Source organism: Amia ocellicauda, chromosome 2 (assembly GCF_036373705.1).
Source record: "Amia ocellicauda isolate fAmiCal2 chromosome 2, fAmiCal2.hap1, whole genome shotgun sequence".
NCBI classification, from domain to species: Eukaryota; Metazoa; Chordata; class Actinopteri; order Amiiformes; family Amiidae; genus Amia; species Amia ocellicauda.
The window spans coordinates 6,987,417-7,013,291 of NC_089851.1; the positions used below are offsets into that span (position 1 = coordinate 6,987,417).

Below are 25,875 nucleotides of genomic sequence, written 5' to 3' on the forward strand. Positions count from 1 at the left end.
TTTAAATCTAATGAAACAGTGACCCTATTTCATTTTCTTTTACTTCCACTGAGATTAAACTATTAATGTATTAATAGAAGCAAAGTAGTCACATGGCTCTCCTTGTCTTGTTTGATCCACACATAAAGTCAGTGTGTTTGAGAGGATGGGACATAACTCCTTAACTCCTTGATTAATTATATCTCAAACCAACAGAGATATGATTTAAAGACAGTGTTTTATTACTCATTAATTACATTACTTTTATTGCTTTCTCGATTTATAACCTTCACTTCTTGCCAAGTATGATTGATCTTTATCAGTCAAATTGATGGTGACACTTGGGAATTTAATAACAGCCAACAAAGCAAGGAAAAAATCAACACAAATGATTGTGTCCTTATCTATTTACCTCCTCAGATGTAAGACAGCACAGGATTTGCTTATCTGCAATCACAGCTGCACGGGCACAGATATTTCGGAGACACTATTTTTCCCAGATGTTTTTTCCCAGGCAGATCCATCTTTTTCTTCAATAGAGCTCTCAATATGTTAAAGTATGATGAAAATTTGTGTTTAACATATTTCCTTTGGCAATCCTCTTGCAGCAGCAGTGTGGAGGAGTGATTAGGGCTCTGGACTCTGAAGTGGGGGTCCTGAGGTCAATCCCAAGTGCAGGACACTGCTGTTGTACACTTGAGCAAGGCAATTTACTTAGATTACTGCAGTAGGTAATTATATGTAAAAAATAATGTGAAAAAGTGTATGTCCCCCTGGATAAGAGTATCTGCTAAGACATGTAATAATAATTATAATCTATAAAGTGTACCTTCTTGAATTCTTACAGGAAAATATAATCTCTGAGCTGTTATGATCTGACATGATCTATATTGGTGCTGAAATTGCAGAGCTCAGGATTTCTAACAGCATTTATTGTTTCTCTGTGGCTGAGTACCTCTTGTGACAAACACAGAAAAATAAACATTTAAATGCCTGCTAATTTCAAACTTTTTTTATTTCAGTTACATTCATAGCAGAAATGTTCATACAAACCAAATAGATTTGCAGGGACACACCGGAATATTCAGAACAGGTACATTCTGGGAAAAGAAACATGAAAAAAAAACATGAGGATCCTGCTGATGATTTCTTATATGCCACCAAAGTATGAGTAATTTAATGAGGTTAGGTTATAAAATGGTAAATTTAAATAGTAACTGAATGCACTGTGATATCTCTGGACCTTAGGCGATACTATGAGATTAATTGTGCTGTGCTCAGTGACCTACTACATACAGGAACTAGACTGTTAAATATACTCGCCTTGAAGCAGACTTCAGTAATCCGTCTCTCCAAGCTACCATCAATTAATGGCAGGCACTGTTCTTGTAATCATAACTAAATCATCTTTATCGGAAAGGTTTATATTATGACAAATCTATGTATTCATGCAATCATTCTCTAGGCACCACAACAGATTGCTTTTGTTATGAACACTTATTTGTGGGATTTAATGACGATAATTTGCTCAATCCATGTGATGGTTGATTTCAGAGCCAATCTTCAGGGTACACTCAGATGAACTGCCCCAATTGTGTTTATTTCATCAATTACTACAGACATATTCGTTTTCTCTACTTAATTAGGAGGAGAATACATCTCAACTTTCTGACAGTTGAGTTATAAATTGGAAATCCTGTCACTTACTCACAGAGCATTGTTCCTTTAGCTTAGCACACAGTTCCAGGTAACTAGGGAATCAGAGGTATTATTATTCACACAGAACAGGGCTAAAAATAAAATAGCTTTGAGACTCAGGAGTTACTTTTTTGGTTTGGTTATATCCTTTCAAGGAATTCAAAAGTATTATACAGTAACTGCCACTGAGTATTAAAAACGGTGTGCACAGAAAGAGTCCAGTCAGTACAATTTGTCATCAATGGGAAAGACAGAAAAACAGACTCAGCCGAGTTATTGGGCTGCACAGGACTGGTGACATAAACATTCAAAAGGGAACGAACGTCCCCTGTAGCACTGATCATGAAAAGGTTACTGCAGTATTTACTTCCTCAGCAACACATGTTTTCCAAAAGTGATTCAGGAGGCTAATCTAAAATCAAACAGGGAAACTGAAATTGGAGAAATATCGCCCCCTGAGTGAAACATGCAGGGACTGAGGGTCTCCTGCATCCTTCGGGTCTGGCGCCCTTATTGGATTTGAGAGATGAATGGATTCCAAAGTTGCCAAAATCCCTGGTGTCTTCTGTCAAGATGCTCAATCTTGGTTGACAGAAGTTGATAACACAGATGTTTAGGTACCTGAAACGTTTCCCAACTCCAGATGCTGCACATAATCTTGGAAAGTAGCAATACAAAAACACATTTTCAGTTAGTGCTTGAGATGATTTACGTAGTTGCTTTTGATAAAGTGAGCAAACAAAATTGTTATTTGTATCTAGATGGATATAGATAGCAATAGTAGTGATTGCCAGTTCTATTTTCTGTTTTCTTTTAACTCTCATATATATATCAGAAAATTGGAAATTCACATACACAAATTAGCCTATTAAACAATTAAAAACAGATTGTTTTTTTATTATTCTTAGTCACCTAATTTAATAATCTACCCTCATATAATAACACACAATAAAATAAAGTACAAATGAAAATACATATTGTGGTGGAATTAGGAATGCTTTCTATAATAAATATTCATAATCAAACCACAAATTAGACATTCCTTATACATGTGTACTGTACTTTTTCAACATGTTTAATTGCATCAGCCGGAGGTATAAATAGTGTTTAAAGTTTTCAATGGTGTGCCTATAAATTAATTGGATACACAAGGGAGTACTTAGTCAGGATTTAACTTTACGGTTAGCTTTAGGTTTAAAAGCTGAAGGATAAATCGGATAAAAAACGGGGGCCAAAACAACTTCATGTCAGTCAATTAACTGTGTAGCGAACTAGTGACAGGACAGAAAGTGGTAACAGGAGAATCACATGGGCACTATGGTTGCTAATGAAGAATCTTGAAATTGATGGGGACTACGTGGTTTATGATCATTAATATGAAATCAACAAGGATCTCAGTTTGTGTTCCTCTGACTCTTCAGCAGTGATAACATGGAAAAATGCCCTCTTCAGTTGAATCGCTATTCTTCCTTGATTGTAAAGACAGAGGCAGTCCAAACAACACAGTGTATTTTTCTTGCCACACCATGTTATAGAGAAAAATAGATATGAATGGTGATATTATTTAAAACATACCTTGGAATACTTCATTCAAATACATAGATAGAGAGAAAGAAGGAGAGAGAGAGAGAGAGAGAGAGAGGGGGGGGGAGAGAAAGAGAGAGAGAGAATTATTGAAAGTGAATAAGACACTTCAGAAAAATACATTTAATTACATTTACAAGAATAAGTAAAAGGGGAGTCACTTCTCGGACCTTTCTGTGGATAATTTAAAGACTCATGTTAAGAATAACTGAAGCATTTCCCCCTCCATAATTTGGAAATCTCACAGGGTTGCATTGTGATGAATGGGTCATAATACAATAAACAGTGCATAGAAGCCTGCCACCCGGGATGCAGGCATGCATAATATCTGCAGATTTAATAATAGCCTTGGGGTTTATCAGAGCAAATGCGATTAATCTCTCTAAGTGGTCCTAAGATTAGTTTTCATTAAAACCGCAACCGAGTATGTGCTTTCGCAAACACTGTGTTTTAACATACTGCTTCATCTTGAGTCTATCAATGAAACAATGTCCCAAACACTGGGTCTTAAAGTGTTTAAAGAGTCAATAAGGGTTAAATATCACGGTGTACATGGCCACATGTTGCTTCTGCTTCTGAAGTAACATGCTTTGCGATTTTGAATTGCTTCGTACAGACCTAGAGGAGTGGTTAGCATATTAGTCCAATGCAATTGCTTTCAATCAGCTTGTATTCATGCAGGGGTCTTTGAGGCACAAGGGTGTCTCACTTGTGCCCAAGAGCACAAGTGTTTATTTTCGCCAGCTGCATCACTGATCAAAAAGGGGTCCTGCATTTCTCTGTTTTTAAAGATAGTGCTAAATTCTCCAAATGTAGGCCTTGTGTGTAAAATAGATCATGTTTGAAACATAATTAGACTGCCAAAAGTGTAGCGATCTCTGTCAGAAAGTGTTGTTCTTCAGTGTTCAACAGTGTGAAAGCTACATGGTTTTGCTTTGGTTATGAGTGATAACGAGGCAGAAAAAACAATGTGTACTTAATACTTAACATAATTTTCCCCTTTGAATAATCCTAATCAGATGACAGTTTTTAAATCCTTTAATCAGATGTTAAATAATGTAAATAATATGCAGGAAGTGAAATGTACTTTGATGACTGGAATGTTTAGAGCAATGTGCTATAATTCTGCCACTTTGCAGTTTTTGAGAAACCATTTAATAGCTTTAAACATTTTTCAGAAACCTATGATTCCTATGATGTCAAAACAAATATAATATTCAGAAGCTAAAGTTTTTACTGGACATTTTATTTTATGAAGAGTTGTTTTAACATTCATTATTTGATTACTTGAATTAATTAATTGTATTTGTATTTGATATGGTTCACAAGAGATTGTTTAAATTAATAAAACAGTCAAACTGAATGGCATTCATTCAAAAATGTGTTTAGTCATATGTGACTCTTCTAGGCAGCAGGGAACATTTAGGATCTCCATCTGCAGTAATTACATCTTAATGTGAATTGTTACTCCACAGTCCTAAACTACATATTTTTTAATGAGAAATACATTTACTTCTAGAGCTCAAGTAACTTACAGCAATGAAACCTAAATTACTTGAAGAACTGCATATTGTTCTGTAGTTTATTTAATACACATATATATATATATATATATATATATATATATATATATATATATATATAAATTACACCTTATATCCAGTCTGAGCAAGATTCACCAAAGGTGGTAATGGTTTCAGGATGTTGACTTAAATATTAAAACCCTCTCACAATTTCCACATTTTGTTGCTTTACAAAGCTTGCAGTTGTGACACATTGAAGTAGGAATTCATATACATTATAACACAACCTGCTCCACACATTCGAAGCAAAAACAAAATGAAATGAGTAAATGATTGCATAAGTGTTCAAATGCTTCTCTGTGGCAAACCTAAATTAATTAATGTGCGCAAAATGACCTTATCGAGCCACACAATTAGTCGAATGGCCTGTGTCTGTGGGCAGTAATAGTGGTTCTCTATATCTGAGAATAAAAACACTGTGTCTGTGAGGTTCCTTGGTTAGGTAGTAAACTTAAAATAAAGACTCAACCATGAAGACCAAGGAGATTTCAATGCAAGTCAGGGATAAAGTCACTGAAAAGCACAGGTCAGGAGAAGAGTCCAAAAAACATAAGTCTCTGAATATCCCTGTGAGCACAGTGTACTCAATCATCAAGAAATGGAAGGTGCATTGTACCACCCAGACACTGCCTAGATCAGACCGTCCCTCCAAACTGAGGACGGTGGTGAGGGATGCCACTGTGAGGCCAATGACAACTTTGAAAGAGATACAGAGTCCACTGGCTGAGAAAATGTGCATCAGTCAACAACATCCAGAGCAATTTACCTATATGGCAGGGTGGCAAGAAGGAAGCCGTTACTGAAAAGAAGTCATCTCAAAGCCCGCACGGAGTATGCAATAAAACACCTGAGCTTTTTAGTCTAAATGCCAAGAGTTATGTTTGGCATAGACCCAATACAGCACAACCCATCATATTTTATGTATAGTAAATACAACAACCTACATTCAACCTCTTTGAGCATCGTGCTATAACTCACCGATGGGATACAAACATCAGATGGAGCAGGAAGAGGCCCTTCAGCCAATCAGTGCCCATTCATGCCCCTACAAGGTATCTAACAAGTGAAACATTATGATAACACATGTTGCCATCTGTTAATACTAAACCATTTCAGTCTCAACATGTTTGAATGCCTGTAAACAGAAGCTATAGCAAATTGAAACCACTCGTATGTATTCTGCTCTCACCACTCCGCTGCAGTGCGGCATCTGACAATCATTAAAAGCACATTTACATAGGAGTCCTCAATAGCCATCAAATCACACAAAGCCGAGTCAAGTGTCTGAGGGATTCATTAACAAGTCGATCGGCTTTGACACGAATCAGCCATTGAGCGCATATTGATTTCAGTTTCATATTAATCAATGTCATTGATCATTCCCTGATCCAAATGAAAGCAGGAAAGCGGTGACAGTGACAGTGATGTATTTATTCCTGCACTGGGCAATTCACAGTGTTGACTTGTATATGACTTATGCATTGCGAGAACAGAGTTGCAGGACTGGAAACTAACATAACATAAAAATAGCCCATGCTGTTATTGTCAACAAGATGTATTATGCACAGCATTTGCTAGCCTTTGTCTCTCCGGTAATTCAAATTCCATTGTTTCAATAACATGCCAGACGTGTCTCCCTGCCCTTGTGCCACATCGCTTGTCTAAGCTGATTAAACTTTAGGAAATATGCAGCAATACTGCATGGATGTCCCGGTGCTTTTTGTTTTAGTTTTTCCAGTTTGTTTGTTTTTTGTCTGTATGTATTTGCCATCATGGTGATAGCAAATACCATAATGTGAGGCGTATTTTAAAGGTACTGCTCATAAACAGATTTGTCAAAGAAAGCGGAAAGATATGGTTTTCCCTCCAGTTTTAATGTGAGTGCTAGTGCTAATTTTTTGGGTTTAGTCTAGAAATACTGGAAGACAAGAGTGACAGTGCTAGTCTATCACTTTGTCACACTTTATCTCAGTCACTGCAAAAAAACAGCTGGTCACTTTTAATGGATCCCACACTTTACTCCTGTCAGACGGACAGAATAAACATTAGTCGTACAAGCCATCAAATTACAAGTGTGTTATAGTTACACAATGGTAATAATGCAAAAATATTGTTAAGCCTAAGCCAGAGTTTACTTTTTAATTGCTTGGTTATCTTCTTTGAATATATATATTAGTTTTGATTTTTTTGTTTTCTCTGCCAGCATTTATAACCAAGTGCACATCTTAGTGGTCTAGTCTAGAGGTAACAAATAGATGTTGGAGTATCAACAATAAGGGTTGCCAGATGTTAAATGTAAAATACTACTTATCCAACATTAGAATTCATTATCTTAGTAGTATAATTCGTCACATGATGAGCCAGTAAATACATAATTATACCCCATAAAACTACTCAATGAGGCAAACGACTCATCATCAAAATGGTTTAGTAAAGATTAAGAAAAAAGCATCACAATTTTGGCACTCAGAAATCACACCTTAATCAGGAAATAAATATATGTCTCTGTGTGAAACTTCTCCCAGGTGTCAGGAACAAAAGTTGACAAGATCTAACTGTAAATGGAAATCAAATTCTCAAGCTAATGATGTCGTATTTGATGAGAGCATGTGCTCCGCTTCTGGCAGCATTTCTGATGCTGAAAGGCTATATAAGTACTTTAAAAACAACACAGCGTCGGTGCTCAGAGGATAGCCGGGGCTGGGAAGCACAGCAGATGTCAGGCCTCGGTTATCTGTACCGCACAGTGCATGCCAATAATGTAACATTTAGTACTGGTCAAGACACACTTGTGCTTTGCTCTATTTGCACTCATCCCAAACATTGGCAGTTACCTTCAAGGACTGGAAGCACATTGTTGTCTCTAGAGCCAGGAGAGTTAAACAAAAAGCCAACAAATCACTTCCTGCTTCCTTGCTTTTTTATTCCCATTTCGTTTATACCTTAAACTTGGGTTGAACTTTTTTTCATCCCTGAAATATAACTAGATTGAAGGGTATATCTCTTCAGCAGCTGAAAAGGCAAGATCATGTTTTATTCACAACAACATACATTTGATCTCTTTCTATTTTTGCATTGTGCTTTGGAAATGTATAGATAGGTGCTTGATATGTTGCAAACCGTAGTGTTAAACCCTTTTCTGAATTCAGTTAATCAGACATAAATTTAGAAAATGATTGTGCCAGCAGCTCTGATTAATATAAAACAAATGACCCATGGACTCCTCAGTTTCACTCTTGATGAAGTGCTTTTAAGTTAATCATATAATCAATTACACATAAAGTGAAATTGTTATTTTACCATTTTCTTGATGGTGCTCTCCTGGTGCACGGAAGCAGGGCTCCGATAATCTCCTATCGGTGACAAGACTAATGAAAAACAGTGGCTCACATTACAGATCCAGGCAAAGCCACTCCAGAAAAAAATGAATGACATCTCTCTAGTGAAGCCCTCATTCCTCCTAGGTGCTCCCAGAGGAGTGCTACTTGTTGGTTGGTTTTCTGGAACCGAGGGCTCAGTCACCCGTCTACGTACGTTCATCGCCCCGTTGCTCTGTGACAAAAGTACTCATAAGCTTTTTAGGACAAAATACAAATTGCTCAGTGATGACATCCTGCTTTAATCATGGAAATCATTTGTGCTCAAAAACAGGTCTTGCTATCTGCTTCAAATGATGGCAATTGTCAGGGATGGTGATTTCATTTTACCGCTGCAGTGATTTTTTCACTCACAGCTCAAGGTGTTTTCTTGTTGCTGATGTTGGACTTATCTGAAACTTTTGTACAGTCCTACACAGCTGTAATTGGTAAGTCATGTCAGTGGATGTTTTTTACTGACCTAATTTTATGTAAAGATAGCTCAGAAAGAGTTCTGCTTGATGAACTGGCTCTTGCTATGACTGACAAACAACACCACAGAGAATAGTTAATTAACTGTTAATAAATGAGTCCTGCAGGTGATATTACAACAATGTAAACGATGATGAATTAAATTAAAAGCAATATCTGGATCAAAGTGTTTGTGCACTCACAGGTGTGCCTGAGATGGCGTTTCGTAAACGATCAAGGAACTACTCATTGTGTGTAACTCCCAACTTCATTAAAAATATATATAACCATAATGAATATGATCCCATGTTCCAAAACACCTTCACAATGACAACAAACCAAGCTGATCCAGCCAGTGTCCTCAGCTGACAGCCCTGGGGCTTATCTTGCAAATATATAATGCATGTTATGTACTGATGTACTATATGGACTAGTACTGACACAGTCTGAAGTAGCGTTGTGTCCCTTCTGTATTGTCTGTGTGGAAATCTTTCTAGTTTAAAAATGTATAATTGTATATATAATGATCACCATCACCATCAGTCCACATCGATCCACTGCTGGATGAAGACTCCACAAGACATTTCCATTAGCTTCGATCTACAGCTTCTCTTTCCATATCACACCAACAAAGTGTGTGATTTCATCTTCCCATCTACTATATGGTAGTTTGAGGGGAGGGGTGTTGGGGCTGTTGGGGGAGTTGGTGTCGATGTGCGGTCTTGTTGTCTACACGGGGCGACCGGCCCACATAGGAATCGACCAGCCCACTGAACTAGCAAATGGACCGGCCCTTCTGCCATTTGCCAGGATTGCCCGATGGTCAGTCCACCTATGCTGGTCTTCTTTCATCTCTTGGGATCCATTCAATAGCTCAATAGCTTTCTTTGTCCATCTTTGATCTGTTCTTCTTGCAGTGTGTCCGGCCCATTGCCATTCGAACATTTTCACTCTTTCATTGATGTCACATATTATGGTTTGTTCTCTAATGCATATATTTCCTTTTCTGTCTCTTCTTGTTATTCCAGGCAGACATCTCTCCATGCTCCGTTGTGTCATCTGCAGTTTCTGTATCATTTTTCTACGTGACCAGGTTTCACAGCCATAAGTGTGATACTTTTCTCTTCAGACAAAAGGGTAGATTTCCTTTCACAGCATGCCGTTTCTTCTAAATGCACTCCATCCCATTATTTTAATTTCTTCTATAATGTCACCGTCTGCTCTGATTTGTTGCCCAAGGTAGACATAACTTTTGACTTCTTCGAGTATCCGAGGATTTACTTCAATTATCTTAGATGTAACAAAGCTGTTAAACATGACTTTGGTTCAAAGTCCAGTTTTCTTGCTTGCATTGGAGAGTTCCTACTGCAGGTCTTCAGTAAATGTTGTGAATGCTGTGATATATAAATTATATCAGCCCTACCTTAAGGATAATCTCAGTTTGTAGTATGTTTGAGGCCTTAAAATACCTTATTCACATTCACATCTTGAATGAATGGGGCTTGTAGAAACATTGTGACTAAAGCCAAGACGCTTTCATGATCCCATTTAGCAGTAAGGTAGATTTTTTCCTCCCATTTTTAAATGTATGCCTGTATTCAGTTTCTGAACACAGTATAGCATGTGTGAGGGTGAGAAATACTTACCATCAAACTTCCCTTGGTCTGTCTGAATTAGATTTATTGGATTTTCAACAAATATTATTTTTGACAATGCCCTCTATGGCTGATACATTTCCTCGAATTCCTTGGCACTAATCCACACAGTTGTTCACAGAATATGACATTTCAATTGACTACAAGTATTCACTAGCACAAATGAGGTTTGGCTTTTGTTTGAGAAGGTTAACGCTGGAGAAAATAAAGAGGTTTTGGGAGATAAAGATAGAAAAAAGACAGCTAGAAAGACAGATTAGGTGTATACTGTAGTCAAGAGCTTTATGTAAAATAAGATCATAACAGAGACTAAAACAGAGGTGATGAGTAATGAGAATGTTCTTCTGATAGGAAAAAAACACCATCACTGTACAAAAGCATTTCATATTTGTATATGAATCTATATAAATAAATAAATAAATGTAATGAAAACCTATTCTGGCAGGAATCCAAGCTGTGAAAATAGTTCCCTGGTAAAGTTTTGCATTAACACTGCATATTCCCTGTGGTTATTTAAGAGAAGAGGATTGGATTTTGAACATTATCTCCTGATAACATCAGTGCCTCAACTGAAATAATTTTAATCTGTATAAAGGTCAATACCTTCTCTTTCGGAGGCCTGGATGGCGCAGTATTAAACAACTGTGGCTATAGATCCAACTGCAATGCACAGCATCACAACTTAAAATTTAAATAATAATCATTTTATTTTCAATAGTTATTGTTCTGTTCACTATACTAATTGATTGATCAGTTTTATATTTTCCGAGTGTTTTGAACACTGACCTAGCCTAGAGAAAACTGTGACCATCCAGATCTTTGACCTAAGTTAAGACAGGGTTGTTGTTTTTTTACTCTGCCTACCTGTCCACTGAAATCAAATGTTTACACCCCCCATCTTCATTTACGTCTATCAAACCGTTTTTCCTGCAGCAGTTCAAAGTGTTGCCACTTTGCCTTCATGCTTTCTTGTCTTGGTGCCTCCTTTCAGCCGCTGTTTTTATAACTATTGCTGTACCTCTGCATTCTCATTCAGGGCTTTTTGTATTTATGTCCTCTGAGGCCAGACTATAAATTGTCCTGATGTGAAGTGTCATTTCCAAGCTGTTGAAACACACATCATGATTTTAACTTCATTGCACTGTTCCTTTGTGTCACTCAGTCATAGAGTTCATAGAAAGCTTGCTTTGTTGTTGGGTCTAGCATTCAGATTACCTGCCCGAGGGCAACAAAGTGAACTCTGACCTCCGGATGCTTTTGCCAAATCTCTTATGCTCTCCTTTTTAAATCTTTTATTTTATTTTTAACTGAGCCTTAGGATACATATTTGACAGGGGCTTTCTAAGTTAAAGGTTGTTCTTATATATTTTTAGAACTCTTAAACATGAAAAGAAGATATTTTAGCTGATGTTTTTGTTTGTTTGTAGAATCTTTTTCTTTAGCGGTTTAAGATATTTAAAAACTAAAATGAAAAACATTTATATTTTGTAATAAACATAGTATAACATATTAAATAACAAAATATTATTTGTATGTGTAATATAAGTACATTGTTGTTTGTTTTTGAAGTGGTATATGTCCAAGAATTTACAGTACACAGAGTATGTTTTTATAATGTATGTTATTCTTATTTCCTAAATATATATATATATATATATATATATATATATATATATATATACACTCACCTAAAGGATAATTAGGAACACCTGTTCAATTTCTCATTAATGCAATTATCTAACCAACCAATCACATGGCAGTTGCTTCAATGCATTTAGGGGTGTGGTCCTGGTCAAGACAATCTCCTGAACTCCAAACTGAATGTCTGAATGGGAAAGAAAGGTGATTTAAGCAATTTTGAGCGTGGCATGGTTGTTGGTGCCACATGGGCCGGTCTGAGTATTTCACAATCTGCTCAGTTACTGGGATTTTCACGCACAACCATTTCTAGGGTTTACAAAGAATGGTGTGAAAAGGGAAAAACATCCAGTATGCGGCAGTCCTGTGGGCGAAATTGCCTTGTTGATGCTAGAGGTCAGAGGAGAATGGGCCGACTGATTCAAGCTGATAGAAGAGCAACTTTGACTGAAATAAGCACTCGTTACAACCGAGGTATGCAGCAAAGCATTTGTGAAGCCACAACACGTACAACCTTGAGGCGGATGGGCTACAACAGCAGAAGACCCCACCGGGTACCACTCATCTCCACTACAAATAGGAAAAAGAGGCTACAATTTGCACAAGCTCACCAAAATTGGACAGTTGAAGACTGGAAAAATGTTGCCTGGTCTGATGAGTCTCGATTTCTGTTGAGACATTCAGATGGTAGAGTCAGAATTTGGCATAAACAGAATGAGAACATGGATCCATCATGCCTTGTTACCACTGTGCAGGCTGGTGGTGGTGGTGTAATGGTGTGGGGGATGTTTTCGTGGCACACTTTAGGCCCCTTAGTGCCAATTGGGCATCGTTTAAATTTCTGACCATGTCCATCCCTTTATGACCACCATGTACCCATCCTCTGATGGCTACTTCCAGCAGGATAATGCACCATGTCACAAAGGTCGAATCATTTCAAATTGGTTTCTTGAACATGACAATGAGTTCACTGTACTAAACTGGCCCTCACAGTCACCAGATCTCAACTCAATAGAGCATCTTTGGGATGTGGTGGAACGGGAGCTTCGTGCCCTGGATGTGCATCCCACAAATCTCCATCAACTGCAAGATGCTATCCTATCAATATGGGCCAACATTTCTAAAGAATGCTTTCAGCACCTTGTTGAATCAATGCCACGTAGAATTAAGGCAGTTCTGAAGGCGAAAGGGGGTCAAACACAGTATTAGTATGGTGTTCCTAATAATCCTTTAGGTGAGTGTATATATATATATATATATATATATAGATAGATATAGATATATATAGATATAGATATATGTATAGATAGATAGATGGATAACCCTATATAAGCCATATTTAATTGAGGAAAATTGTGTTCTGATCTTAACATTATAGATATTTATCTATTCATAATAAATTATTCATAGCAGATCCAATGTTTTTATTTCTAGGAAATGCTGATGGCTAAAACAGCAATGCCATCATTGACAATATGTATACATATACATCTTTATGTATTTATTTATTTATAATTAAAAGTGTAAATTAAATACAAAATACATTATCTGTGTTACTGTGTTGGATACAAGTTTGGACCTAATCTAGTCTTTCTGTCTTGAAAAAAAAAGGAATTTAATGTAATGCACCAAGATTAAGCACAGATACAGTGAACAATGCTCTCCTGATGCATAATTGCAGAACTGTTATGGTTCAATCATTATCTGCACTTTCCTGTAATTTAGAATTATATTCTGGCTGAGGTACTTTGCAATTAACATCCTTTAGAGATCATTGAGAGCAGTTACAATACTGGTAATGGTTTGACATTTATTTATTCACTGTGAATTTGGCAATACTGTAAGTTTTTAATAAAATCCCTGTAACTGTCAGGTTTAGTTTTATTTCTGCATTTACACAATTCCATCTGTTTTACTCTGTATGTTAAAGATCTAAATTACAATATATGTACCAGTGTATGCCTGTAATGAAGACTAATTTAACTTCTAGGCCCTCAAATACTATATATTCAAGCCCTGACCTTACTTTTAAGGAAATACGGATGAAGAAATTCACTCACTTGTTTCGTAAACGTTTAGTGGATGATATAAGAACGTCACTGGCTATAAGTCACATAGGTGGACACAAGGCAGTTGGTTCACTTTTGGTAGTGAACGTATTGTTGATTCTTCTTTTTTAGATTTTGTCAATAACCTTTTGTCTCTGTCATTACTAAAACATCATGCGATGCCCATCATACATTGGAATGCAACATGCTTTGTAAATTATGTGTTTAAAACCATTAGTAACATGGTTATATCTTGGGCTTTACAATACAAATGTGCTGAAATATATATAACTGAATTCCTGTGCTAATTCTGCATGTGACGTCTAATGATATCATCCAATCTGCCCTGGCTCATGTCTGTTGGTATAATTAGGTCTTAATTGCAGCTGATGTGAGCAGTTGTGTGGGGAACACAACATGGTGTATTTGGAAACATTGTCAAGGTCCAAATCAGATGTTTCTCTACTGTCTACATCAAAGGAATGTCCGAGGGATTCTCTAGTGTAAATATTCCCAACCCATGGACAATTTATTTGGCTGGCTTTGCTGCCAGGACTTCACGTGAAAACGAATCGGGTATTAAGCAAAGTTTAATTTATAAATCAACATCCTCTTTCATTTTCCAAAAAGTGGGCTTCTGTAGAAATAAAAGATTACACATGGAAATGCATAAATACTGGAAATCAATATCAGCAGGAGAGAATACTTTCTTGAGTAAATGTCCTATTGACAAGGAAATCGGGAATCATGGAGTTTCTGAAACTCTGTCTCTTACTAAGATTTAGTAATTTGTGTATTAAAAGGAATTTCCAGTATCATTAAACCATTTCTCATTAAGTTCATAACTCACCGAAATGTTAGAATGTAAATCTGGACCGAAGACATTTTTAAGGCTAAGCTTTAAAATGTTAATAGCAATATTATTAATAAAGGAAGAGAAAAGAAAGCCAATTGAAATAAAAATTGGAAAACATATTTTAGAGTCAGTCACAGAATGCATTAATAATGTGCTAATAATGCTTTGGAGTGAGAGGCTTTGTACTTCGCCTCTATGAGTGTGTTTTATTATTCCATAAACCTCTCAGAGACAGGAAGAAAATGGGATCTTAAATTAAGAGTTCAAACTGAAAGCCTCAGCTAAAAATAAGACTTGGCTCAAGTGCAAACTGGTAGTGCATACAGATTGATTAAGTCAACAGCCGAGTGAGACATGATGGATTGAAGACTGAGACTCTGTAAAATATGTGGTTGTCATCGTACATACACATATCGTACACATGCAAACCCATTGTGGTGTTGCTGCATTTAAGATGTGGAGCATTTAATTATGTTTATGTGACTTTGGCAATATATGTAATTTAATAGAAACTATTAAAAGATTAATGACAGTCAGAGCAGGTCATACAGAGTGATTTGTTTGAGTTGTTCGCCCGATTTATATATTCTTTAACCTTAGTAGTTCTTTGACTTGAATGTTTTGGGTAATTGTCCAAAAAGCATCCATGCACTTTAATATTGTGAATACCTGAGGGGAATTCTCCAGTGTCTTTTCCATCCAGTTCCAGGTATCATTTCTATAGTAGAGTCATGTGGATTATATTGCTGTCTAATTTAGGGATTAAACAAGCCTGATGAACATAACAAAAACATGTTACATTAATTAAATATATGTGTAGTTGAGTTTGTGATGAATATGTTGAATGGGCCCTTGTGTGGACTAACACACACAGACCAGCATCCAGATCTCAAGCGTACGAAATGTATGTCTGCCAGTGTAGACAACATTTGAGTTAATTTACAACCTAAAGACTGATGTCCACTAAGACGTTTGAACTGTTAAAAAAGTTTCCTACGACTACGCCAATATTCCACTCCTCTTGAAATTGCATTCCATGGATATTCAGTTCCTGGCGTGCCTCTGAAAATATTATTGTATCACACAGTTTAATCACGTACATTACTCTTAAACAACTTGTTATTTAAAATATGGGGTCATACAACATTTGAAGTCCATGAAATCAGAACTGAAGATAAATCCGTTATTGTTTCTTCTTCACCTACAGGGAATGCTTATAGGGAATGCTTGGAAAATGGAACGTGGGCTTTCAAGAGCAATTATTCCAACTGTGAAGCAATCTTGGAAGAGAAGGTTGGCATCTTTACACATTTATATTTCTAATTCATACAAGCTATTTGTGGCAGAAGCTGAAATTATGACCATCATAGTATCCGCTTTACTAACCATTCCACTTTTATTGCTCCCTCACAGGCTTTGTTATATGATCCATTTAAAAGCAAAGACCTTTTAGCTCTGCTCTCTGCATTCGCACAAATGTTCTCCAATGCAATAAACTAGCTTGGAATGCAATTGTTGTAATTAAACTATGACTAAACGATAGTATTGTAGCAATCTGGCACCCAGCAGGCGTGTTGTTAAGCTAATTAGATGGACTGGGGTATTATTTCTATGTGTGTGTCTGTCTGTGTCCATCAGTTCTGTGTATTGCGAATCCATCCACAACAGTTAGATCATAGCTGAGGGTGGGGGTTGACAGTAAACCTGTTGCCTGTTTGCATCAGAACAAACTCTCTCTCATTTCTTGTTATTATTTTCTCTAGCCTACTAAACTGAACACGCAAATGTACCATGTTCAAAAGTGACAGATAATTTTGCTTGTGACCTTTTCTCTGCTACATTCAGATTGTTTTATTCTCCTGTAAAGTTGATTTAAATGTATGAATGCCAACAATGATTGAAACATTAAAATGTCAGTTCATAATGTTCAAAATCTTCATTCCCATTCCTGAGGTTCTTGCAGAGGTATTCTTCTATATCGATAGAGGCTGATGAGACAAGATACAATCAACTGAGATTTTTTTTTTTAAAAGCAAATAAACAAAAGCAAAAAAAAAAAAAAAACAACAGCAAAACTTGGCATCTTATCTACTTTTCATTAAAAAATGTTAATTACCCATCTGCTTATTTCTTCTTTGTGTTTTGGGGAGGCTTGAACATACTTTCATTTCAGGTATGAATTAAAAATAAAGCTGAAATATGCATATTCATGACAAATAGTACCTTTAGTGATTGAAGAGAGGTTTCATAAGTTAGTTTAATTCAGAAAACTTTCCCAGTATTCTGTTTGCAAAATATGTGTTAGAAGCTGTGTGGCTCTACAATGAGTCATTGGTAAAAAAAAGGATTGACAGCCCATAAACTAGATGATATAAATGCATGTGAATAATTTATGTGGTGCAAAACTCCACTAATATATATCTCTAACTCGCTTGCAAGCAAACATTTCCACAGCGGGTGACTGCAAATTTCAGTTAGGATGTGTTCATGCTTAACTTGTAATATTGTGACCATATTTGAATCAGAACATCCTTTATTTTAACCTTTTCTGTCAATTCTGCAGCGAAATCTATCATTAGGTCACCTGTACACTATTGTTCAAAGTCACAGAACCACAGATCAGTCAAGCGCTCTAGGAGATACTGACTCACTCATTGAAGACCAGTAATATAACACTTTCACTGTCCACTTCCACCTGACCATGGGAGTACCTGTCCCAAACCTACCGTGCATTTGATCAATCCCACCCTGAGTCAAACTGCAATACCTGCATCTACTCCAGGGCAAAGCCAACAGTGGACAGAGAAGAAATACTGTGAGTGACACGGCACAAGATGCTAGACAGTCAGTTGGCAGATTGAAGCAGAAACCACAGATAATAATGCAAGGGAGGAGATGTTTTTGATCAAAATAAGCACATGAAGATTAACTAAACAGACAAGAAGGAAAGATAATACACTACACGATGCATCATTAGAGGTTAAAGCATTTTGGCAATTATAAGCATGCCCATACAGGCAAGTTCCAGTTTAAATTAGTTCTAATGACTCCTCCCTTGAATTGAGTTTTCATGCATTGATTTTCTCTATTAATTGTGTTCTTCTATGAGTAGGTTGGCAGCAGTAGTGCAATAGAGACTGTTTTAGATCAAAATGTATGCTTGCCATGTCCCAGTTGTCCTTGTTATCTGAGAACAACAGGACCAAGTTGTACAGTCTCTGCAATCAGAACTGCATTATGGACAGAATCATGATACAACCATGAGCACAAGGTGGTTCTGTCTGATTTACTTCTCTGGCACAGCCACGGCATCACTACTGGCATCAATCCACTAATGGAAGTGTAATAGACCTTATTATGTACATTCAAGCTGAAGAACATAAATAATCTAATAGTTATCCAACTAAGAGGAACATCACCTGATAGGGTCTGCCCACGCTGCACATCCTAAAGGCGAACTGAACAGTTTTTCTACAAAAACATAATTATAATAAAAAAACAGGTTTAGGATAAGGAGCATTAACTTGCTTTATCATGTTCTGAAGCTCCTGTTTGAATAAATCACACACTATGTGAACCCTGTTGTATGACATCACCTGCATAGATTAAACAAGTATAGAAATCTATCTGGAAGGGTTCAATTCAAAATCATCCTGAGAGACAGTTTGCTCGGCTCCAATACTGTGCTCAGAGGTGGCAGCCCTCGTTACTTCTGATGCCTTTTGACATTTTACAAGCTCACAGTTTTGTGTTAGATGGTCTCTCTGTTTCATACAAGTACTATCTGCATTTCGGATAAGATGGGAAACTGCAGATTATGGAAGAGAAATTGAACAAACTTCTGCATTTTAGTAGCAAAAAGTGTCATTTACTCAGATTGTTATTATAACTCAGTTTGTTCAGATAACTGGAATATTGTTTGATTGTTCCAGCTATGAATCACCTGAAACCACTTGCGGAAACATGCACTCAGAAACAGCACAGGAGAGCGTGTGTAGTGTGCAGGAGGGGAGCCAGGGGGCAGGAGGGTCAAGCCAGGCACAGGTCATGGACCTGTGAGCAGAAGAGAGTTGAGCTGAGCTCTTGAGACCTGTGTGGTATCGGCACACATCGAGTCAGGCTTTGCTGGAATCTGTCTCGACATTTCAGAGGACACCGGAAGAGAAATGGAAGAAGCTGCAGTGGATGTAGAGAGATGGGATTGAAGGAGTGGGTTTATGATCATCAGTACCATTTATAAACTTCATAGTGAAACACCAGACTTATTTTCTTGTTCTTTCAGTATTTTTACTCAATTACATCAATGATTGATATAACAGGATAAAAATAGATTAAAATCATAACAACTAGAATTGCCAGTCAGTTTACAGCTCCGAGCCTAGTCCCAGTTCCCAACAGTTTAGAAAAACTGATATTTTGTCTATTTTGTTCTTCTAAACGTTAATTCTCCCATGAAAAACACAAATAAATAAGTAAATAACACAAACTGCTTTCTTTCCTTTTTCTGCTCAGAGAAAATACCCCATGCACTACAAGATTGCCCTGATTATCAACTACCTAGGGCATTGTATATCCATTGGGGCGCTGATTGTGGCCTTCATGCTGTTCTTGTGTTTGAGGTAAGTAAAAATCATATTGTGTTACAATAAAGGCTTTTGCGTGTTTGACTGAGCACATACTGGAGGTGGCACGACAGAACCGCGGTGCCAGTTTAGTGTAAAAGAAAAAAGTGTAATTTCAGTTTTTCTCCAAAGATATGAAAGTGTTGCAGTTGCCATCTTTAATTTGAAGATGTTTTATTATTTTATCGAAGCCCCTATGAGGTGGTTGTATGCTTATGTACTATTGGATTGATTGTGTTTGTGCCAGTGTTTTAAAAGAAGCTTAGAAGTATTTTATTTCCTTTTGATAAACAAAATGAATACCCACGCTCGCAGGCAGCCGGCAATATCCTGACTCCAGTTTGTGCACTGAGCTGTGTAAAAACATTCACTCTATAACTTTAGACAGTTACAGTGATTCACAGTAACAGTTAATTACTTTAACATAAAACCAGCTTGATCATGATCATATTAAGTGCAAGGAGTTGACGAGGTTTCGTACCAAAGAGATCAAATGAAAATCTCACACTTTGGAAGGCAAGAATTACTGTAAGGGCAAAGTAAATTTACTTCCCTTAAATCCTACAGTTCATGTTAAGATTATATGATATGCTGTTAATACACTCAAATGCTTTCCACATGCAACACAAAAACGCCCAGATCTTGATCCTAGGGAATGGCTTGGGTCTACTGAAATATTTAGTAGTTAACTTATTTGTCTGACACTTATATCAAAGGAACTAGTTCCTGCTGTTCTTTAAATGTGTTTTATATGTGTATATATACACCATGTACCATTAATATATTAATATATGTATTGTATTCGTTAATATAAGTTTTACTGATTACTTCAGAGCAATACAGAATGGACTGTAAAATAAGCTGGGTTATATAGAAAATTATATGAAGCATATCCAGGATAAATCAAGTTTACACAGTGTAAATTATTCAGGTTTTAGAGAGATTTGGTCCAAAGTCATATATTTCACATTATCCATATAACAAGTTTTCACTCCAAATGTTTTTTATGGCTAACCCATTTCTTACTTTAAAAATAAAGTTGAATGAAATATAATATGAAATTAAATATATTTTGTTGTTCTCTTTTTTTTTTGCAGGAGCATTAGATGCCTTCGCAATATAATACATTGGAACTTGATAACAACGTTCATCTTGAGGAATGTGATGTGGTTTCTTCTTCAGTTGATTGACCACAATATACACGAGAGCAACGAGGTATCGGGAATTATAAATGTATATGAATTTGCTGTGAATTCGGCAAACCATTTCAGAGCTTTGAATTTTGGTTCATCTACTTTTGTACAAACAATGGAAGGCAGTGCAATGCAGCTGACAGTGTGAATATTGATATCTATTGAAGCTAAATCTCACTGCATCCTGTTGATTTGCACATTCATGATCTCACTTCATGAGCAAAAGCAGAGCGCATGCAATCATGCCAAGGAGGTCCCTCCATCCCTACATGCTGATCCCAGCACACACCAGGACAACTCATCTTGCATATCTGTTGTGTTTTGCAACCTCATCACATCTCCAGATACAGCCAGCCTTCCAGCTTTCACTAGTCAAAACTGCAGCTTTGAAGAGCATTGGCACCCAATCACTCATGCTCTACAGGGATGTGATCTCAACTGTCCTGCATTTATCAGTGTCAGAGCTACATGCTTTTTCTTGGATCCCATTTCTGATTCATGATGCCACCTGACAACCGATGCAAGATCTGTAGCCCCTGTCACATCTTGAAGGTCAATATCTCTGTTGGATACCATTTGAAGAAGGTTGTACCTGACCTGACTAGTACACGAGGAGGCTTTCAAAGTGTCACCCATCTTCCACATCCTTCATGGTACCTGGTATCAGGCTACTTGAGAGCAATCCAGTTAGTGGAGCACATTAAAACAATCTGCTTGTTTTCTAAGAAGTCACTTTTCCTTCAGCCGTTCTTCATTTTTTGATTATATGGATCAATGGGAAGCTGTGAATATGTTTTTGCATGTGGTCTTGTGGACAGTGGGGAAGTTTTGGGGTATAACCATAACACACACACAAACACACACAAATGTGGTTAGATTGGGTAAAACTTTAATATCAGATCCCCTGGTTATAACCACTATAAGATTGTTCATAGTAGTAGCTGAAGTAAAATGTCTCTATAGCATGATTACCTTTCAAATGGATAATATGCTTTTACATACACAAATGACAAGTGTTTGGTTTCTTTTCTTAGAAGGTTTTAGTAGGTGAACTCAATTATACTCCAGCGTGTGTATTTGTGTCTGTCTCAGTGTTCTTGGTATTTTATTGAAGCACATTTAAGCCTTCTACACTAAGCTATGGACCATGAAATACAATTAGTCAGCAAATGTAATCTATAATTTTCCACCAGCAGATATTACAGTGATAAAAACCTTAATGTGACACTACTCAATTTAGCTGATTATATCTACGCTTCAGTTGTGTTGCTGTATGGGAGAGAGATTGCTTTAGAAATTTACACAACCTTATACATGCAAAGCTAATAAAGCAGTTGCAATCTTTTAAGGTAATTTCTCAGAATAATTAAAAGAACAAAGGTAGATAATGTCCTTTTTAATTATATGCTCAAAATTAAATGTGTTCATAATTGTAGTAGAAGAAAGACTACACTGAAGGGCTAAGTGTTGTGAAAATGTATTGACATTATAATATATTCCCATAGTTACAATATTATAAATAGCTTGAATAAAGGTGTTGCATAACAAAATACTACAGTTTTATACACTCACCTAAAGGATTATTAGGAACACCTGTTCAATTTCTCATTAATGCAATTATCTAACCAACCAATCACATGGCAGTTGCTTCAATGCATTTAGGGGTGTGGTCCTGGTCAAGACAATCTCCTGAACTCCAAACTGAATGTCTGAATGGGAAAGAAATGTGATTTAAGCAATTTTGAGCGTGGCATGGTTGTTGGTGCCAGACGGGCCGGTCTGAGTATTTCACAATCTGCTCAGTTACTGGGATTTTCACGCACAACCATTTCTAGGGTTTACAAAGAATGGTGTGAAAAGGGAAAAACATCCAGTATGCGGCAGTCCTGTGGGCGAAATTGCCTTGTTGATGCTAGAGGTCAGAGGAGAATGGGCCGACTGATTCAAGCTGATAGAAGAGCAACTTTGACTGAAATAAGCACTCGTTACAACCGAGGTATGCAGCAAAGCATTTGTGAAGCCACAACACGTACAACCTTGAGGCGGATGGGCTACAACAGCAGAAGACCCCACCGGGTACCACTCATCTCCACTACAAATAGGAAAAAGAGGCTACAATTTGCACAAGCTCACCAAAATTGGACAGTTGAAGACTGGAAAAATGTTGCCTGGTCTGATGAGTCTCGATTTCTGTTGAGACATTCAGATGGTAGAGTCAGAATTTGGCGTAAACAGAATGAGAACATGGATCCATCATGCCTTGTTACCACTGTGCAGGCTGGTGGTGGTGGTGTAATGGTGTGGGGGATGTTTTCTTGGCACACTTTAGGCCCCTTAGTGCCAATTGGGCATCGTTTAAATGCCACTGCCTACCTGAGCATTGTTTCTGACCATGTCCATCCCTTTATGACCACCATGTACCCATCCTCTGATGGCTACTTCCAGCAGGATAATGCATCATGTCACAAAGGTCGAATCATTTCAAATTGGTTTCTTGAACATGACAATGAGTTCACTGTACTAAACTGGCCCCCACAGTCACCAGATCTCAACCCAATAGAGCATCTTTGGGATGTGGTGGAACGGGAGCTCCGTGCCCTGGATGTGCATCCCACAAATCTCCATCAACTGCAAGATGCTATCCTATCAATATGGGCCAACATTTCTAAAGAATGCTTTCAGCACCTTGTTGAATCAATGCCACGTAGAATTAAGGCAGTTCTGAAGGCGAAAGGGGGTCAAACACAGTATTAGTATGGTGTTCCTAATAATCCTTTAGGTGAGTGTATACTACTATAGTAATTTTGACAGAATGTATGTGGACCGTATTACTACTGTTAATTGGAACATAGCATATGTAATATTCATTTCCTATAGTGATTGCAATATCCATTTATGAATTAAGTATTTATTGCCTTTACCATAAGCATTTGATTGATAACATTTCATTGTATGTAAAAATCAAATGGGATTTATTCGTCCTTAGTGTATTCACCGTGTGACCGTGTCTGAACTTGTACTATTCAATTAATTTAGATTTTAGTCTGCCTAAAATACCCAGAGAAGTTACATAATTCAGAGTATAAGATTGTTGTAGAATTAACTTTTAGTTTTTCTTACCAGAAATGTTCATATTAAAATTATGGTGTTGTTTTTGTTTTGTTTTTTTCAGCCCTGGTGTCGCCTTATTACAACGATATATAATTACTTTGTAGTGACCAATTTCTTCTGGATGTTTGTTGAAGGATGTTACCTCCATACAGCAATAGTCATGACCTACTCCACAGATAAGCTGAGGAAATGGGTATTCCTTTTCATTGGGTGGTGTAAGTAGCTTTATTTAATTTTAGTCAAAGTTTCATGACATGTTTTTAAAGTAACGCCTTCCAGGGTATGAATATGAAGTCATTGTTTACTTTTGTTTGACAGATCTTTCCTGCATTATATATTAAGCCTATGTTTGTATTATTTAATTCTCCTGATGGCATGGTAACCATGAAATGGTAACATAATTCATATCTCACCAAACATAAAATTATTCTAGAATCCTGAGGATAAGCTCTTTTGGAATAATGTAAAAATGAAAAGGATGTGAATAATGGCAAGAAAATATTGGACAATTCCATTATGGAATTGAACCAACAGATCTATAATGATAGATGTATCTAAAATAAACTAAGTAATGAGAAAAAAAAAATCCTGGAATACACTATTTTTGTATGTCAAGACCTCATTAGGTTTATTTACAGATTGGTTTATATGTATGTAGTGTGTGTATAGCCTAAATATATACAGACAGGTGACAAATTAAAGGAAAACAGGAGAACTCTTCCAAAAGACAAGTTTTGAAGATTTCATTATTGAAATTTATTATTATTTTCTAAATCTTCTGTGATGCTTTGTCATTATCACCATTGATATCTGCTACTATGTCTGTATGTCACCCTCCCACCAACTAATTCACAACACAGAGCAACAATGTAGAAGAAACTGTCTCTGTGGGCATTGAATGGTCATTGGATCTGGCTTGTGTGTCTGCATGTACCATATCATATTTTTTGGTCCCTGTTAGTATTCATATTTCTCACCATTGCCAATGCCATCAGATCTACGCTGAAATGGCTGCATTATTTCTAATGAATTGAATCTGAAACATGGCCAGTGCAGTCTTTATATTGTCCTTCATACACCAGTGCCCCACACCTCTCTGTATTTAAATAAAGATAACCACAAAGAATAGGTGATATCTAATAAAAGTAGATTTACTCGTGACAGACACGTTGATTTCTAAATACTTAACTGCTTCCAAGATGTGCAATTGAAACTTTAGAAATAGCTGCTGTTTCACCACGAGTCTGGAAATCAAACTAATATATTGCTTAAACTACTAGTATTGATTTGTGTGTACTTTTTGTCTTACTGCATGACTCATTGACAATCAATATAAAGTGGGTTGGCCTCTTTACTTTTGTGATAATGGAAATCAGAAAACAATGACTATACTACAGTATATACAGTGCCTATAGCAAGTTTACACCAACTTCAAACTGTTCACCATTTGAAATTGTGCTCAGGTGTAAGCAATTGCCATCAAAATCACAAATTATAGTGATTCACATGATTTCAGAATAAATTCAGTAGTTCTGCTGGACGTGCATTTCAAAGCATAGATCAGGCTGTCCCAGCAAACTGGATGATCAAGCAAGAAGGAGACTGATCAGAGAGGCTACCAGGAAGCCAATGGCAACTTTACAGGACACACAGGAGATTCTGTAGCCATGTGGAAAACTGTTTTGTGGTCTTACAATTATTTGTGGGTACCGTTATTACCCAAAGAACACCATCCCTACTGTGAAGCTTGGTGGTGCAGCTTCATGTTATGGAGGTGTTTCTCATTGGCATTGGACTGGAGTATTGTCAGGATAGCAGTGAAAATAAATGGAGCAAAGTACAGAAGAGACCTTGAGGAAAACCTGCTGCCCTCTGCAAGAAAACTGAAACTGGGACTGAAGTTCACCTTTCAGCAGGACAATGACCCAAAGCACACAGCCAGAACTACACAGGAGTGGATAAGGAACAAAAACAAATGATGTCCTTGAGTGTCTCAGTCACAGCCTCGATCTATATGCACTCTAAAATGTGTGGCATGACAGATTGTTGTCAACACTGCCCAAGGAACTTGAAAGAGCTTG

At 37.0% G+C, this 25,875-nt stretch overlaps 1 protein-coding gene across 1 annotated transcript in view; it reads left to right on the forward strand.

Annotated features, from left to right (window-relative positions):
• Nucleotides 1-25,875, forward strand: part of crhr2 (corticotropin releasing hormone receptor 2) — an 88,358-nt gene that overhangs the window by 44,131 nt on the left and 18,352 nt on the right. The window contains exons 5-8 of the mRNA XM_066717227.1: nt 16,076-16,161; nt 19,381-19,487; nt 20,588-20,705; nt 23,856-24,009. Of these exons, the coding sequence (XP_066573324.1) occupies nt 16,076-16,161; nt 19,381-19,487; nt 20,588-20,705; nt 23,856-24,009 (465 nt within the window). The remainder of the gene's footprint in view (nt 1-16,075; nt 16,162-19,380; nt 19,488-20,587; nt 20,706-23,855; nt 24,010-25,875) is intronic.